Genomic DNA, 18801 nt, shown 5'->3' on the forward strand with positions numbered 1-18801 from the left:
GCAAAAAAAAAAACATACATCTAATTTCTAACTACAGCTGATCAAATCATAATTAATCCGCAAAGTATTAATAGCGCTTTACTTTTTCCACATTTTTTGTTAGTCTTATTTAAAAATTGTTAAAATGCATTTATTTCCTCAGAATTCTACACACAATACCCCATAATGACAATGTGAAAAAAGTTTTGAAATAGTTGCAACATTATTAAAAATAAAAAACCTGAAAAATCACATGTACAGAAGTATTCACAGCCTTTGCTCAATACTTTGTTGATGCACCTTTGGCAGCAATTACAGCCTTAAGTCTTTTTGAATATGATGCCACAAGCTTGGCACACCTGACTTTGGGAATTTTTGGCCATTCCTCTTTGCAGTGCCTCTCAAGCTCTATCAGGTTGGATGGGAAGCAACGTGTGCAGCCATTTTCAGATCTCTCCAGGGATGTTCAGTAGGATTTAGGTCTGGGCTCTGGCTGGGCTACTCAGTGACATTCACTGAGTTGTTGTGAACACTGTAAAAAGTATGACTTAGATCTAACTTATAAAAAGTGAGGCAAGTGGCTGCATCGGACGTTTTAGATTGAATCAACTTCCAGCCTTTTTTAAGTATATTAAACACTAAAACTTTGCTTAAAACAAATGTAACAAAATTAAGTTGAGCCAACTAATATTTCTAAAATTACTCAAATCAGATAAACTTACTTTTTTTGTTAAACCTAACTTATTTATACATTGCTATATGTTGCCTGAACTTATTTTAATTAGGTATTAAGAACTTAATTATCTAAATAAAATTAACCATGCATATGTCATTTAAAATGAATTCAATTGACTTCTGGCTGTAACCTCAGAAAATAAATCTTCATTTTTATATTCTAAGCACACTATACAGTGATTAAGTAAAAACACATAAACAGACTTTATACGGTTAATAACAATTAAATAAGAATGGGAAGATGGATTAAAGACCATAGCATTTATTCAATGTCAACCAATGTCCCTAAAAGTGACTACAAAACAGGTCATTAATGTGGCTGCATATACACAATACATAAATAAAAACATTAATAATGCCAGATCCTATTGAGAAATCATCTAAGACAACTCAGTAAGGAGATCTGCATACTTTGATGAAGATTTAGGATGCATAATGTCCAGTCCCACAAAGAGTCTCTGATATATCTCAAATAATGTATACAGTTTTGATGGAAGTCGAGGACATCAGTAAGTCCAAACAGGAGCCATCATGCACATGACAGGTTTGGTAAACCTCTGACAGTCCTATGATTATCCAAACTGTGTTGGGCTGATGTCAAATTTTTCCCACGGGCAGCCGCATGCACCTCTGATTCCACACAACTCTATTGGTGGAGAGAAAAAAGAAACAGGAGTTCAGGTGTTTGATACTAAATAATATTAAATAGCTGAATACTAAATAGCAAATATCTTACATAAACTACAAGTCAAGTTACAAAAGTGCAGTGAGAATGATACATGGATGAAACACCTTAGTTTATCAGTTAAAATTTACCTTAGTTAAACTTCTGTATTAAAAAAAAGGCTATATAGTTTATTGTGTACTTACATTATTCCAGGTGTTTTTAAGAATCAAATTCTAAAGAAAACTGATTTTATTCAGTGTAACAGTGTATGGCATTTTGGTTGCCTGTCAATCAAGGAATTATTTAAATTTAGGTATTACATTTTCAGTTTATTTTTGCAACTTATAAAGCATAAAAATATGCATGTAACTTACATATTAAACAGTTTGAAAATGGCAAATATAAAATCTATGATTTAACTGTCATCTTCATTTTGCACCAAACTTTGCATAAGTCATAATACAAAATTAAATAAATACACTGCCATTTTACATATTACCTTGAGGTTAACATTACATTTTTGCTGAAGCTACTTTTAATTTACTTTTTTTCCAAATGTAATGTTACTGGCAAATGATAGTTCAGTGAATCAGTGTTTTCAGTTAGCTTTAGTGAAAGACTGACAGATAATAAGAAACTGCATTAGGATATTTTTTACTGTTTGTTCATTGCACATATACAAAAAATCTTCAGATATCAAATGTAATTCTATGGAGCCCACTATTGTTTGCAATTTTACCCGTGTTTTACTTACCTGCAAATAATTATAGCTGTAATCGTATCTAATGTTTTTCTTAACAAAATAATCAAAATCACTTTGGTATCTAAAGACCAAGAAAATGCATTTTAGAATGAGGTGCGTACATTTTAAATGGTTCTGTAAACATAAATGTAATTTAAGTTCAAATAAATTATAAATCTGTAATTTATTCACATTGCAGTATTAACAAAAAACGTATGGACTAAATCTCTTAAACACAAACCTTAAGCTACTTAATGTTACGCTAAACACAAACTACTGTTCCATACGTTTCTGCATTTAATATGCATCCTTAATGTGCTGGTAATAACTTAGGTTAGCTAGCCAAGTTAGCGCTAGCAAACTGCACCCACCCCCCGACCGCCCACCAGAGACCTAGTTAATCCGTTCTGTAACGTTAGTTATACCTACTAAGTGTTTTAAAACTACTTTAAAAAAAATTTTATCAGGGCTATTACTTTTAATCGTTAGCATGAACTAGCGTTGGTTAGCGTTAGCCAACTTAGCTTTCCATGTGAGAGCAGTCTGTTACCTGACGTTACAGTACAATTTACAAGCTAAAACCTCACCTGCCTAGTGAAGTCGGCAGTTTAGCATGACTTTACAATTATCATTCGGCTACATTTGCAACTTACCGTGTTAATCAGATCCGCTGCTGCGAGCAGTAAATGTCGCCCCTTGTAGATGCTGCGTGTGTCTGGAAAGTGGCGGGCAGTGAAAATGGGGTCACGCAGAATTATTAAAATCACGTTTGATGAACAGACCTGCACACATCGACAGCTGCTCTAATAAATTGTCTGTGTCAACTCACTTTTATAACATTTATTCTACACAATAACCACATACAAAAATCTACTCAAATAAATTGCATTAGTTTTATTTAAAATATACTGTTATTTAAAAACTGATCTACTTTAAGTAAACAATAAGCAAATTGATATTTTTTGGTATAAAACAAATATAATTAACTAGATTGCAATTATTTAAAGTATATAAAACCAACTTTGTGAGTGTAGCACTTTTTACAGTGAAGCCACTTAATTGATATTTTGGCGGTATGCTTTGCGTCATTGTCCTGCTGGAAGATGAACCGTCGCCCCAGTCTGAGGTCAAGAGCACTCCGAAGGAGATTTTCATTCAGGATGTCTCTGTACATTGCTGCATTCATCTTTCCCTCAATCCTGACTAGCCTTCCAGTCCCTGCTGCTGAAAAACATCCCCACAGCATGATGCTGCCACCACCATGCTTCACTGTAGGGATGGTAACGCCTGGCACTCACTCCAAAGAGTTCGATTTTAGTCTCATCAGACCAGAGAATTTAGTTTCTTACGGTCTGAGAGTCCTTCAGATGCCTTTTGGCAAATTCCAGATGGGGAGTGGCTTCCGTCTGGCCTGATTGGTGGATTGCTGCACAGGTGGTTGTCCTTCTGTAAAGTTCTTCTCTCTCCACAGAAGAACGCTGGAGCTTAGACAGAGTGACCATCAGGTTATTGATCACCTCCCTAACTAAGGCCCCTCTCCCCCGATCACTCAACTTAGATGGCCGGCCAGCTCTAGGAAGAGTCCTGGTGGTTCCAAACATCTTCCACTTACGAATGATGGAGGCCACTGTGCTCATTGGAACTTTCAGAGCAGCAGAAATTTTTCTGTAACCTTCCCCAGCCTTTGGCCTCGGGACAATCCTGTCTCGGAGGTCTACAGACAATTCCTTTGTCTTCATGTTTAGTTGGTGCTTTGACATGCACTGTCAACCCTGGGACCTTATATAGACAGGTGTATGCCTTTTCAAATCAAGTCCAATCAACTGAATTTACCACAGGTGAACTCCAATTAAGCTGCAGAAACTTCTCAAGAATGACCAGTGGAAACAGAATGTACCTGAGCTCAGTTTAGAGCTTCACAGCAAAGGCTGCAAATACTTCTGTGCATGTGATTTTTCAGTTTTTTATTATTAATAAATTTGCATCAATTTCAAAAAATCTTTTTTCACATTGTCATTATGGGGTATTGTGTGTAGAATGTTGAGGAAATAAATGAATTTAATTCATTTTGGAATAAGGCTGTAACAAAAAATGTGGAAAAAGTGAAGCGCTGTGAACACTTTCCGGATGCACTGTAAGTTGACAACTTCTATAATTATGTGCATAGTACATTTGCTTAATTTTACGGCAAGTTAATAATACTTAACAAAAACATTAATGAATCAAATTGTAAGGCAACGAGATTAATGCTTTTCCAGAGTACCAATTCAAATGCTAAAGCCAAAAAATTGTTTTTAATTGTCTTACAGCAAAAATTAGCTGGTGTGTGCACATTTCAAGAAGTACATCACTGTTCGTTTGTCTCGCTATCAGCACCATCTGCATTAGTGGAAATGGAAAAGAAAGGAAATAATGACAGTTCATGCAATCATATGTTTCTAAGCGTTCCTGCTGTGGTGGATAATGGAGCAGAAAAGAGTTCAAGCTTGATTAAATGGATACTAGCAACTGTGAAACCCTTTCTGAGAGCTGCTGGCAGGAAATCGCAACAGAAGGCAATAGCAAAACTGTCTAATTGCCATCGGTTGACGGAGAACAAATTGTTTTAGTTGAAAGGAACTGGATATCTACAAGTAGACACTGTCGGGCCAGTTTAACGTGATGATTAAAATCAAAGTTGAAGACCTGAGACTGTTGCAATGGCAAGTATGATATTATAGTCTTCTATATAATATCATTCATTCATTCATTAATTCATTCATTCATTCATTCACCCATACACTATCACATTCACACTCATACGGCCAATTTAGCTTATTTAATTCCCCTATACTGCTTGTATTCAGACTTTGGATGAAACCGGAGCAACCGGAGGAAACCCACACCAGCACGGGGAGAACCTGCAAACTTCTCACAGAAATGCCAACTGATCCAGCTGGGACTCGAACCAGTGACCTTCTTGCTGTGAGGCGACAGTGCTAACCACTGAGCCACCATGCTGCCCTGAATCAAATTTTATTTGTATTTTTATTCATTTTATTATTTTATAAAATCATAATTCTGACTAAAAAACTCTTTAAAAGAGCCAGAATTTATATATAAAATCAATTCAGAGAAAAAGAAATGCAAGATATATAATCTGAGAAAACATAAATACTCAGTTGCAAGAAATACCAGAGAGACTATGGGGAAGTCAAGGACTGCAAGATATGAACTTATGATTCAGAGGAAAAAACTATGAGATTTCAATTTATTAATGTGAGAGAAAAGTTGGAAAAAAAGTCATAAGTATTTTTATTTTTATGTTTTGTATTTATTTATTTAGTTAGGTTTTTTTTCGTACATAAAGATTAATTAAATAAGACGTATTTCCTTGTCCACTGTCTGAAATTATATTTTTTTGAATTTTATTTGAACAATTATTATATATTTTACTTACATTTAATTAGCTTCCCAAATTAAACCTTGTTTTTAAGAAACACCTCATGAGTTAAAGTGATAGTACAACCAAAAATAAACAATTCCTCACCATTTTCTCATACTCAAGTGATTCCAAACCTTTATGACTTTCTCAATAATATACTTTGAAGAATGTTGAAAAACCAGCAGCCATATATTTATTCATTTATTTTCTTTTTGGCTTAGTCCCTTTTTTAATCTGGGGTCACCGCAGCGGAATGAACTCCCAACTTATCCAGCATATGTTTTACGCAGTGGATGCCGTTCCAGCTGCAACCCATCACTGGGAAACACCCATACACACTCATTAACACATACACTACAAACAATTTAGCTTACCCGATTCAAAATAATATTAAAGAAAAAATGACATAGAATCTTCCAAAATATTTCACCTCTTTGTGACAAATGTAATTCATCAGATGCGGATCTATCTCACAGTTTTATTTTTTTCTAAGATACAGAATTATTGGAATGGAATTTTTAAGAGCTTTCTGAGATGTTGAAGTTGCAATTACGACCATTTCCAATGCTTTTAATTCTGAGATTCTCTCAACAAATGCATTTGTTGTCAAATACACAACATAAATTGCTCTCATACTGTTTAACTACTGCTGAAAAGCTACTGCTACTGTTTTTGGGGGAAATGGGAATCCCCTACATGTAAACTCTGGCTTGCAGAAATGTATGTTACATTTAGAGTGAATTAGATACTATTTGAAAAGAAAACGCAAACAATTTGACAAAACTTGGCATCCTTTTTTCTGTTACCTTAAAAAAAACCTTGTGGAATAAAGCATCATTTCTGTAATGTTTTAATGTGCTTTGTTATCATGCTCTCTTCTTCAAGCAGGTCTTTGTAAACATTGGCTTATGTGGGTGGGTTTTTATTTATTGTTATGATTTTCATATTGTTTTTACTTTTTTTCTATTTCTTTGCTTTGCCTGTGTTTATGTGGACAAAATATGTAAAACAGAGAATCGTTTTCTTTCTGAATCTGTGTGTTCAAAAGCACTTATTTGACAAAAAAAAGAAAATATTATAGTCAGTCCAACATTCTTCAAAATATCTTTTTTTTTTCAACAGAAGAAACAAATTCATTAAAATTTAGAACTACTTGAGTGTGAATTGTTTCTGCATGACAAGCAATGAATATCCCATAATTCATGGGTTTTCTATTTATTTGATCGCATAATTTGATCGTAACCTACAAAAAATTGCTTTGTTTTTCTCTTTGTGTTTTCATCGAATAACAGAAGTGAAATTCTTCAGAAGAGCAGGATTTTTCATTCCAGAAGCAATCGATTCATTCAAAGCATTGAAAAGCGCATTTACACACAATGCAGTTTGAGCAGCGTCTGTCCTGCTTCAGGCCCGGAGCGGGTTTGTTTCATTTGACATGCTTGGCAGGTCAGTGAACAGAGCTCTGTGGCACTCCTCCAGCTCTTACCTCTCCATCAGCTCAAACCTGGAGAAATATCGACAACAACCGTTTGAATTGGCCAATCTGTGATCTTTGGAGGGAATAATGTGTCCCTGTTTGGGCTTGCAGTGCTTGTAGAAATCAATGTAAGCACGGCATGGCCATCAGAACTGAAGTAGATTGTATCTGTCACTGGATAAAAAAAACTGCAAAAGATGTTAACTTACAGTTGTGATAAAAACTTAGGATTTACTATATTTGTCAGACTTTTTGATTGTCTAGTTAACTCTAGTTAATAATTAAGATATAAACATGGAATTGAAATAAATAAAGTGTGGGTGTAGATATAAAAGCCTACATTAGACCTAAATTAAGAGATGCAGAATGTCATGCAGATTATTAGTTCATTTTCCTTCAGCTTAGTCCCTTTATTCATCAGGGGTCACCACAGCAGAATGAACCGCCAACTTATCCTGCATATGTTTTACATAGCACATGCCCTTCCAGCTGCAACCCAGTACTGGGAACCATTGATACACTCTCATTCACTATGGCCAATTTAGTTTATTCAGTTCACCTACACCACATGTGTTTGACTGTGGAGGAAACCAGAGCACCCGGAGGAAACCCACACCAACACGGGGAGAACAAGCAAACTCCACACAGAAAAGCCAAATGGCTCACCTGGGACTCAAATCAGTGACCATCCTGCTGTGAGGTGACAGTGCTAACCACCGAGCCACTGTGTCGCCCATGCAGATTATCCCACATGAAAAAATACTATAGTAATTTAGAGTTAATACTTAAGTGTTTTTGAGGACAGAAAAGTATACTGTATATTAGTATTTACGATTCTTGAAAATGAATGCATACTCGAGTATTAACTGTTGTAAACTTATAAACTGTAATAAATACTGCAATGTATTTTTGTTTTTAAATACAGTGAACTGTGGTTTATTGTAGAAGCCTATAATATATTGATAGTCTAGTAGTACAGTATCCGATATCACTGTAGTTTCCAGTACTTCACTAAAACACTATGTACAGTAGCTACTATTTTTTGTGATGCGCAACAGCCATACAATCAAAATAAACAAGTTAAAAGTGAGATTTGTTCCCCAGACTAAATCATACCATGCCGTATTTTCTATCACTAAATGTGCACTGGACGCTTATAATTATGAAATAAGTCCCATCAGAAGCGCTTACAATTCTTTCCCCCCCATTTTATCAACCCTTCATGAAGCATTTCTGTAGTATCTATTGTGTTTGTTTATTGGAAAGTTAAATGGCGGCATCTGCTGGTCGTATTGAATCTCTTAAGCTTCTCATGGTGGGTTTGTATCATTTTACATAGCATTAGGGAAGAGCGCCACACACTGGCGTCAGGATATAATTTTGTGTAGGTCTACTGAAGTCTTCAAATCTTTTTATTATTACACTCTTCTCACAGTTATTTCTTGGAACCAATGTTTTACTTCTATCATTCTCATTCCTTCTGATATAAAGAATATTTAATAGTCAATTAAATCTTTTATTTAGCCTAAAAGTATTACACAAATTGTCCACTTTTAAAGGAAAAGACAGTGATTATTACTTTTATTTAGTATTTTTAGTATTAGTATTTTAGATTATTACATTTACACTTATTGTACTTTTAAAGATTATTATTTCACAGATCCGTGCAGTTATTATTATTATTAACAACAACAACAACAACATAGATGTTATACAAAATAAATATAACTGTTAAACTGTTATATTATATTATATTATATTATATTATATTATATTATATTATATTATATTATATTATATTATATTATATTACATTATATAATTATATTATATTATATTACATTACATTATATTACATTATATTATATTATATTGTATTATATTATATTATATTATATTATATTATATTATATTATATTATATTATATTATATTATATTATATTGTATTATATTATATTATATTATATTGTATTATAATGTATTATATTATATTATATTATATTATATTATATTATATTATATTATATTATATTGTATTATATTATATTATATTATATTATATTATATTGTATTATATTATATTGTATTATATTATATTATATTATATTATATTATATTACATTATATTATATTATATTACATTACATTATATTATATTATATTGTATTATATTATATTATATTATATTATATTACATTGTATTATATTATATTACATTATATTGCATTATATTGTATTATATTATATTATATTATAATAAATATATGGTGCAAAATTCTATTAATTGTTTTACTATTAGTAGTTTGGATTATTAATTTAAGTTTTTATCAATGCATTTATATAATAATAATAATAATAATAATAATAATAATAATAATAATAATAATAATAATAATAATAATAATAATAATAATAATAATAATACTCCTGCTATACTCATGATAAATATTACATACCATGGAAACAATGTTAACAATAAATTTGATGCAACGGGAAAAGGTTGTATATTATAGTGTAATATTATTAATAGTCAGATGTTATTTAATTAAGTCAAATGTCAGATGAAATATCTTATGTTAAATGATATGTGTTCAAACTAAATTAGTTTACTGAACATCTTGTTTTTCCGGTGTTGGGTTGCAGCTGGAAGGGCATCCGCTGCGTAAAACATATGCTGATAAGCTGGCGGTTCATTGGACTCATTGGAAAATAAATGAATGAAGTAATGAAGATTTTGTCACCGGAACCACCTCAAAGATCTAAACACGATCAGGGACACGTTTTCCAGACGCACCGCCGCCGAATGCAGCACTTCCGGTTCAACAAACGGGTGAAATAAGTTGTGTTTTCAGCGCACCTCTGTCTTCGGACATGTCTCATGTTTTGAGGACTCTTGGCACAGGAGTTTTGGCCGTTCAGAGATCAGTGTCCGCCGTGCAGCTCCTGAAGGTCGGCGCTCAGCAGAGGAGTCGCTGTGATGCAGTGAAGGACAGCCAGAGTCCGCCGTTTGACGAGGCCCTGCTGGAGGTCCTGGTGTGTCCGCTGTCCAAAAAACCACTCAGGTGTGATTCTTCAACAAACTTTATATTATTATTACCTTCTGTATTAATTCAAACTGATCTTTAAAACATAGTTTAACCTTCTGACAAATCACATAAATAATATATTAAATATATTAATGTTTGTATTACGTTATTACTTCTGTTCAGTTAATAATAATAATAATAATAACAGCAAGCATAAAAATAAACAATAGTAATGCAATGTAGTTCAAAATTTTATGATTAATATTTATTTTATAGTGCTGTCAAACATTAATAATATCTAAAAAGAAGTAAACACAAAAAAGTCTATGTGTGTGTATATATATATGTGTGTATATATATATATGTGTATATATATATATATATATATATATATATATATATATATATATATATATATATATATATATATCTATATATATATATATATATCTATATATAAAATGCTAAGTCTAATAGGAATTATATATAAATAATTGTGAATTTTTGGTTTTAATTTTTTATTTTATACATTATTTATTTATTTATATATATATATATATATATATATATATATATATATATATATATATATATATATATATATATATATATATACATACACACACACACACACACACACACACACACACACACACACACACACATTTACACACAATAGGGCTGCACAATATATCCTTTCAGCATATATTCCTATCGCAATAGTCACATCTCAGAGATATGCAGGGGTGGAAGGTGGAAACAGTACTTGCCCAAAAACGTAGTGCAAGTAGAGTAAAAGTATCTGTTGTAAATATTACTCAAAATATGAATAAAAATATGAATAGACATTTAAAAGTAGTCAAGAGTAGTGAGTGTTATGCTGTAAAACATTGATTTGTGCAGGGATGTGAAAACGTAACATTCTGTAGTGCATTTAGTTATTGTTTGGCCAATTTCAGTCATCATACAGTAAACATCCACCATCTTCTCATCAGTGATGTGCAGTCTAAACAGTCTGAGTCACTGTGTGTAAAGATTTTTGACATCTTCTTCGACACTTTTATTTCTTCCAAATGATTTGCGTATTTATAAACCATAACTTCAGGTATTCAGTATGTATATTACATAAAAAGTAATTTATTTTTATGTGCTATTTGATTGTAGAGGAATCACAAGACTGATTTTTCTACTTTAGCCAATCTCCATAGACCAGAAAAAAACAAAGTAGTGACTGCAGGTTGAAGGAAAATGATGGAGTAAAAGTACCAATACTGCACTAAAACTCTACTCAAGGGAAAGTAAACGTACACATTTTTAAAATTACAGTTCCTGAGAAAAAACTCAATTACAGAAATTTCAGTATTTGTAATGTTACTTTACACCATTGAAGATATGCAATGTAGAGTCTGAATTATAGTTGACCAGGAGCTACAGAATTGTATTAAATCACTGTATTTATATGGACTTTATATGATTTATGCAAAAAAAAAAAAAAAAAAACATTTCTTACTTAGAATTTTTGTCTTGTTTCTAGTCCAAATGTCTAAATTTTTAAAGCGAAAACAAGATTCAAATCATGTACCTCACTGGCAGATATTTTCAAAATCTCGTAATTTTCAGTTATTTCTTCTGACGGTGAAAATTAAACAATATTTTTACTTGGTCTAAGAATTTTTTAAATATTTGTACTAGAAATAAGACAAAACAAAGTAACACAAAGTCATTATTCAGTTTCTGTACCTGAATACTGTTTGACTCCCCAGAAAACCATCAAATAGAGCTATTCAAACCTTCTTGTGAAAAGATTTGTCCAATATCGTGCAACCCTAATGTACAATATTTATATACAGCGAGTACGCACATCATTTTTTGTATTTTATATATTTTTTATTTATAAATGCACAATATTTATTCACAGCGAGTATGCACACATAATTTTTGTATTTTATCTATTTTTTTAATATATATATATACACTATTTCTTCATGGCGAGTATGCAAACTCACGTAAATACATACTTGTATTTTGTTTGCATTTAATCGTTAGACAGCACTAACGGTTATTTGCGGTCATTACTAGTGGTTATTAATTTACATTAACCATATTATATTATTTATTTAATAACTGTTATTAATAATAATAATAATAATAACAATAACAATAACACATCTGAAAAAAATGTAGTAGATGCAAGAACGGGAATTACTATTATAAAAAAAACAAGCGCATGTAATGCAAAATTAGTCGTAGCATAAATGGTAGTTTGCATTATTTATTTTGATATTACTTTAATGATTGATAATTATAATAAAAATTATAATTATTATTATTATAGTCTGTTTTAGTTATTACTACAAATTACATTAGCATTTTATTATTACTTTCAGTAATGTTAATAATAGTAATAATTATAATAATATCTGATCATAACCATTGATAATAAGCAGTGATAACTTAAATAACTAAAATATTTTAGCATTTTATTTAAGAAGCTTAAAGGTTTAGTAAAGATAATTCGTGTTTTCATTATTTCCAGTTCTTATACACACATTTACCTGCGTTTTCTTTTTAAAGGTACGACGGAAATAGCAACGAACTGATAAACGAAGAGCTTGGCATCGCATATCCCATCATTGATGGCATTCCTAACATGATCCCACAAGATGCACGAATGATCCACAAGACCAAAGCACCTGAAAAACCTTCAGAGTCATAACTCAGATTTGCCATTAATTATTTATTTTCCACCACAATGTTTTTCTCCCTATCAACAGTGACTGTACTTGTACCACTAATATCTTTAACTGGATTGTTTTACTCTGCAGCTGTGGATGAGAATTTCCCACAAGGCTGCACGAGCGCCAGCAGCATCTGTTTTTACAGTTTGCTTTTGCCCGTAACTATTCCTGTGTACGTGTTTTTTCACCTTTGGAAGTGGATGGGAATCAAATTATTTAGACACAATTGATTTCCCTCCACCTTTTAATTATGAACAAAGCTTGTTTGAAAACAACAGACACTGAAGATCTATTCAAGAACATTTAACTTGAAGCAAACGCTGAGGTGAACGATGGTAAATACAGAATAAAACTGCAAATGTTAAAGTTTTGTGTCTTTGTTTGAATTCCAGAACTTAATTTTGTCTTACTCGTAAATCGGTAATGTTCGGTTTTTACTTCTTAGCTCTTTTCTCAGCACTCTCTGTGAGCTTCATCAAAGGACACAATGGCTTCGGTGAGTCTTCACCCTTTACCCTAAAGTAGAAGGACTCATTCAGGCGAGTCTGGATGACTTTCAGATGGGGGAGATCACCTTTGGTTTTGAATGCTATTTCTCCTTCTTCGCTCGATGTGTCTGAGATTTTGATACGATTGGCTGAATTGACCATAGGTGGTGTTTGTCGTCTTCTGTTCGGCAAGCTTAAGTCCAGTGGTTGTTCTTCACATCTGGACCTGTTCTGCTGCTGCTGAAACCTAAAAGAGGTGGAGAGTACTGGGAAGGTGAAGAAGTTTTCTGTTTGAGTGGTCGCTTCAGTCGTTAATGCACATGAACGGATCTCTGGTGGCCTCGTGCTAATGGTTTCGTTGCCGCTTGAGCTGCTGGAAATCTCCACCGGTGGATCCAGGAATGATTTCTGCGTGATAAACAGGTCTTGGCTGCTCATTTCTTCAGCTATATTGGATTCCAAGCTGCTTTCGACGATAAACTGCTTCTTTGAGTATTCATCGCCACTTGTTTGGTCTTGCTCGGGAGGCAGGTTGAAGATGACTCGCTTTTTTTCTTTCCCCGTGTGTTTCTTGTGACTTTTGTTTTTGATTGTTTGTGGCTTCTTCTTGACTGGAGAGAAGTAAATGATGGGTTGAGTTTGGTGGAGATGTTTGGGTTGTTTTCGGACTTTAGGGTACTGGAGGTCTTTTTTTGATTTCTTAGTCTTTTTGGTTTGGGTAGAAAGCATCTCACGCAAGCTGTAGGGTGACAGGAAGTTTGCCACATGCTTATTTTTTTTCTTAACCTTTTTTTCCTTCTTTGCCTTCTTTTTCTTGTGTTTATGCTTCTTGGATGCTGTAGCATTTTCAATGTTGGGAATCATCCCCTTTATTGAAGACATTATTTCTATAAAACAGAGTAAAGTAACCGTGTAAAGCCGTAGTTAGAATATTAGCAAAATCACAAAAAAGTCAAATCCGATTTAGGCATGGGACGATAACCGGGTTTAAGGTTTACTGCGGTTTGGAAAAGTCCAAGGTTTTAAAACCACTAAAATTTTCTGTTATGCCATTCCTAAGGTATTTGTAAGGGATTTTTATGTGTTGTAAAGAAATCTGTGTTTGAAACTAATGAGAGCAGAAGTCAATGATTTATTTTAATTATTTAGCCTGACATGTTTACTGGTACAAAATACTATAAATGTTTCCTAAAATAAAATATACTGTGTTCAATGGGGAAAACGTTTTTTGTTGTTGTTTTACTCAGAAATTTTTAAAAACTTATTTTCGAGCAGTAATCACAATACTGTGATACTGTGAAACCGTGGTATTTTTATCAAATGTTATCATACCATCAGAAACTAGGCCCATACCTAAACCAGTTCAGCTTGTTTCTTCAAGTGTGCATTAAAGAAAGCTTTTAATAAAAAAAATATACAAAAGCTTAAAGTATTTTATTAATCCAATGACCTGTGCAGATATAAAACTAAATCTAAAAACTTGAACATGTATTATATATAAAAGAAGACAAACATGTTTTCAGAATTGTGTTTTTAAGCATAAAGTAGCTTTAACTGAAATTTACTACAATATTATTTTTCAGTGTATTCATTTTACATTGATTTATATATATATATATATATATATATATATATATATATATATATATACACATATATACAGGTCCTTCTCAAAAAATTATCATATTGTGATAAAGTTCATTATTTTCTGTAATGTACTGATAAACATTAGACTTTCATATATTTTAGATTCATTACACACAACTGAAGTAGTTCAGTAGTTTGGCATACAGCTCATGAAAATCCAAAATTCCTATCTAAAAAAAAATTTGCATATCATGAAAAGATTCTCTATATGAGCTATTAACCTAATCATCTAAATCAACTAATTAACTCTAAACCTGCAAAAGATTCCTGAGGCTTTTAAAAAGCTTTTGCTCAAGCAAGAGGGTAAGACACAGAAAGAAATTTCTGGACTAATAGTCTGTTCCCAGAGTGCTGTATCAAGGCACCTCAGTGGGAAGGAAAAAGTGTGGCAGAAAACGCTGCACAACGAGAAGAGGTGACAAGATTCCAGACCTTGGGGGCCTGCGGAAGCAGTGAACTGAGTCTGGAGTAGAAACATCTAGAGCCACCGTGTACAGGCGTGTGCAGGAAATGGGCTACAGGTGCCGCATTCCCCAGGTCCAGAGGCAGAAGCGCCTGAACTGGGCTACAGAGAAGCAGCACTGGACTGTTGCTCAGTGGTCCAAAGTACTTTTTTCGGACGAAAGCAAATTTTGCATATCATTCGGAAATCAAGGCGCCAGAGTCTGGAGGAAGACAGGGGAGAGGGAAATGCCAAAATGCCTGAAGTCCAGTGTAAAGTACCCACAGTCAGTGATGGTCTGGGGTGCCATGTCAGCTGCTGGTGTTGGTCCACTGTGTTTTATCAAGGGCAGCGTCAATGCGGCTAGCTATCAGGAGATTTTGGAGCACTTCATGCTTCCATCTGCTGAAAAGCTTTATGGAGAAAAGATTTCCTTTTTCAGCACAACCTGGCACCTGCTCACAGTGCCAAAACCACTAGTAAATGGTTTACTGACCATGGTATTACTGTGCTCAATTGGTTTGCCAACTCTCCTGACCTGAACCCCATAGAGAATCTGTGGGATATTGTGAAGAAACTTGAGAGATGCAAGACCCAACACTCTGGATGAGCTTAAGGCTGCTATCGAAGCATCCTGGACCTCCGTAACACCTCAGCAGTGCCACAGGCTGATTGCCTCCATGCCACGCCACATTGAAGCAGTCATTTCTGCAAAAGGATTCCCGACCAAGTATTGAGTGCATAACTGAACATAATTATTTGAAAGTTGACTTTTTTTGTATTAAAACACTTTTCTTTTATTGGTTGGATGAAATATGTTAATTTTTTGAGATAGGAATTTTGGGTTTTCATGAGCTGTATGCCAAAATCATCAATATTACAACAATAAAAGGCTTGAGTGTAATGAATCTAAAATATACGAAAGTCTAATCTTTATCAGTACATTACAGAAAATAATGAACTTTATCACAATATGCAAATTTTTTGAAAAGGACCTGTATATATGAATATAAGGCAGCAAAACCAAAAGCATCAAATTATTCACTTAACACGGCTATTACAGCATGTAATGCAGGCCCGTAGCCAGGGGGAGTTGGTTCGAAAGGCCCACACACCCCCTCCACCGACAAAGTCCAGAATGTGGCCCCTATATGAGGTAATTTGTCCCATTTTTGACAGTATGCCACCATAAATTGTGAAAATAACTGATAGAAGAAGGCTTTAAGACAAATGTAATTTTTAATTATTTAATTTTACAAATTCAGACTGAAAAAATGAGCTGGCCAGTTTGTTATTTACCTACAGGCTACAGCTTTTAAGATGGTTTTTAGTGGTTTTTAAGATGGTTTTTAGAAAGGTTTTAACCGATTCCTAATAGTTTTTTATGATGCATGATCATAAATTTGTATTTTTAAAAAAAAGTATTTTTTCACACTTTCAAAACTATTGAAAATTCTTAATTTAAAATTCTAATCTCATAACATTATTTATAAAACTGTAATAACTTTTAAATGCGCAATAAAACAGTTTTAATGGCAGATTTCTAAATAAACACTTTGTGGTAAAGTAGTATAGTAAGAGCTTTTACAAAATTATGGAAAATATTTTTGTTGCATCAAAAAGTGTGGTTATGATCACCATGTGACAAGCAAATGCAGCGAAGATTAATGCTTAAAATGTCACTAAAACAACAGTATATGAACCTCACAATTTAATAGAAATTGAGGAGTATAACTGCAAAAAGCTCCACTTTTTGAGAAAAAAGAACCACCCTGTTCAATAGGCTGGCTACGGGCCTGTAATGTTTCGAGCACACCGGCCTTTTATGAGATTTAAAGATTAGATTAAATAAATTAATTCATTCATAAGTCTTTTTTTATTCATCAGGGGTCACCACAGCGGAATGAACCACCAACTCATACAGCAAATGTTTTACGCAGCGGATGCCCTTGCAGCTGCAACCCAGTACTGGGAAACATCCTAACACCCTCATTCACACACATACACTACGGCCAATTTAATTTCTTCAATTCACCTATATTGCATGTCTTGGACTGTGGGGGAAACCGGAGGACCCAGAGGAAACCCACACAAACATGGAGAAAACATGTATATAAATTCTACAATGTAAAAATAATGTTTTCTTGCGTTTCATATTCTATGAATATTTAGAATATGAGATGTAAGAAAGTTATTTTGATGTTTGAGATATTAAAAACAAAATGTTCAAATTGTGTATATTAAATTATAAAAGACAAATATCTCATTTTGGTGCGCACTTTAAACATATTTCCTAAAATCATAGATTACGCAAATACCTCATCAAAGTGAAGTTTCCTGTTTGTCTGGTGTTTCCCTCACCAACACCTGTTGATGTGAATAAATCATTTTAATAAAATATATTTAATAATATTATAAACAAACTTTTACATAACTCTTACCTCATTTAACTGATCACCTTTTCCTTTAGACAGATCGAGTCGAGTGCACCGTAGTCTAGCTGTACATAAAACATAAATACTGTAGTAAAGGTTCATGCTACAATGTAACATGACGCGACGTTACTCGCTACAGATTAGCAACATTTCTTACATTAACAAACGTGTTCAACCACGCGTCCTAAGCGACTAAATACATTACAAGCTGCAGTTAAATTACAAATATTTAACTTATTGGAACTGAAACAAAAAGAAAACTGTCACGTACTTACGTTTTACAATTAACAAAGTACACACTCCGACAGTTACCGCTTCATTTTAATGCGCGATATGCGCATGCTCAGTAAGTATCGGCTACTTCCATAAACAATTTTTTTAGAAAAGGTTATTTTAAAATAACATGTCATTTTATTACGTAAAATTCAATATAATCACGGTTTAAATAATACATTATTAAATTATTTCAATAAAAATGAAGTGTAAAGGAAATCACTGTAAAAATCCGTTTACTAAATATGGGCCTTTTCGTAAATCACGCCGTTGCCGTGACGACGCTTTGCTACGCAACCTTTATTTCTTTTAGTCAGAGCTTGAATAAGCGTCAGTCCCGTGTGCGTCACTCGACCTGTCAGGCAAGTATTTTCATTGCTGGAGAAATCCCTCTCTCACATAAAGGGGGCTTTTGTGGCTGTTCTTGTAAGGAATGGCTTCCGCGGTCTATCACGTCAGCAAACAGCAGCTAAAATAATTTTACTGCCACTCTGTTTATAGTTCAATGGTGATATCTCATGTGAACGTGCATTAAGGAGTGTTGGTTTCTGCTAGGCTACAAAATGTAATGATGACTTAAACAGCGTCACTAACTTACCCACGTACAAATACTACAGTAATTTATAGTAAAGTGCTTTTGTTGTACTATACTGTTTACAACACTTTGTTAAAGATTGCCCTAGCATACTATGGTATTAACAGTTGTTAACTGATATACTGTAATAAA

The 18801-nt window shown here is 33.2% G+C and overlaps 3 protein-coding genes and 1 long non-coding RNA gene across 4 annotated transcripts; 2 read left to right on the plus strand and 2 right to left on the minus strand.

The window, feature by feature from the left end:
- Window positions 1-956: 956 nt before the first annotated feature.
- LOC130219677 (uncharacterized) lies at window positions 957-2986 on the minus strand. Its single transcript, XR_008836077.1, has 2 exons — window positions 2777-2986; window positions 957-1360 (listed from the first exon to the last, which is right to left on the minus strand). It is a non-coding gene; the product is annotated as an uncharacterized LOC130219677 (long non-coding RNA).
- Window positions 2987-9815: 6829 nt separating this feature from the next.
- On the plus strand, window positions 9816-12767 carry LOC130219792 (protein preY, mitochondrial-like). Its single transcript, XM_056452269.1, has 2 exons — window positions 9816-10087; window positions 12626-12767. The coding sequence occupies exons 1-2, from the start codon at window positions 9897-9899 to the stop codon at window positions 12765-12767; spliced, it is 333 nt and encodes a 110-aa protein (XP_056308244.1). The 5' UTR covers window positions 9816-9896.
- A 36-nt stretch (window positions 12768-12803) lies between these two features.
- On the plus strand, window positions 12804-13155 carry LOC130219793 (phosphatidylinositol N-acetylglucosaminyltransferase subunit Y). Its single transcript, XM_056452270.1, has one exon. It carries the CDS (start codon window positions 12804-12806, stop codon window positions 13017-13019), a length of 216 nt encoding a protein of 71 aa, XP_056308245.1. The 3' UTR covers window positions 13020-13155.
- A 68-nt stretch (window positions 13156-13223) lies between these two features.
- Window positions 13224-18051, minus strand: si:ch211-176l24.4 (uncharacterized). Its single transcript, XM_056452268.1, has 3 exons — window positions 17808-18051; window positions 17685-17733; window positions 13224-14164 (listed from the first exon to the last, which is right to left on the minus strand). The coding sequence occupies exon 3, from the start codon at window positions 14157-14159 to the stop codon at window positions 13224-13226; it is 936 nt and encodes a 311-aa protein (XP_056308243.1). The 5' UTR covers window positions 14160-14164; window positions 17685-17733; window positions 17808-18051.
- Window positions 18052-18801: the final 750 nt, after the last annotated feature.

The sequence above is a fragment of the Danio aesculapii genome, chromosome 25 (genome assembly GCF_903798145.1).
Source record: "Danio aesculapii chromosome 25, fDanAes4.1, whole genome shotgun sequence".
Lineage (NCBI taxonomy): Eukaryota > Metazoa > Chordata > Actinopteri > Cypriniformes > Danionidae > Danio > Danio aesculapii.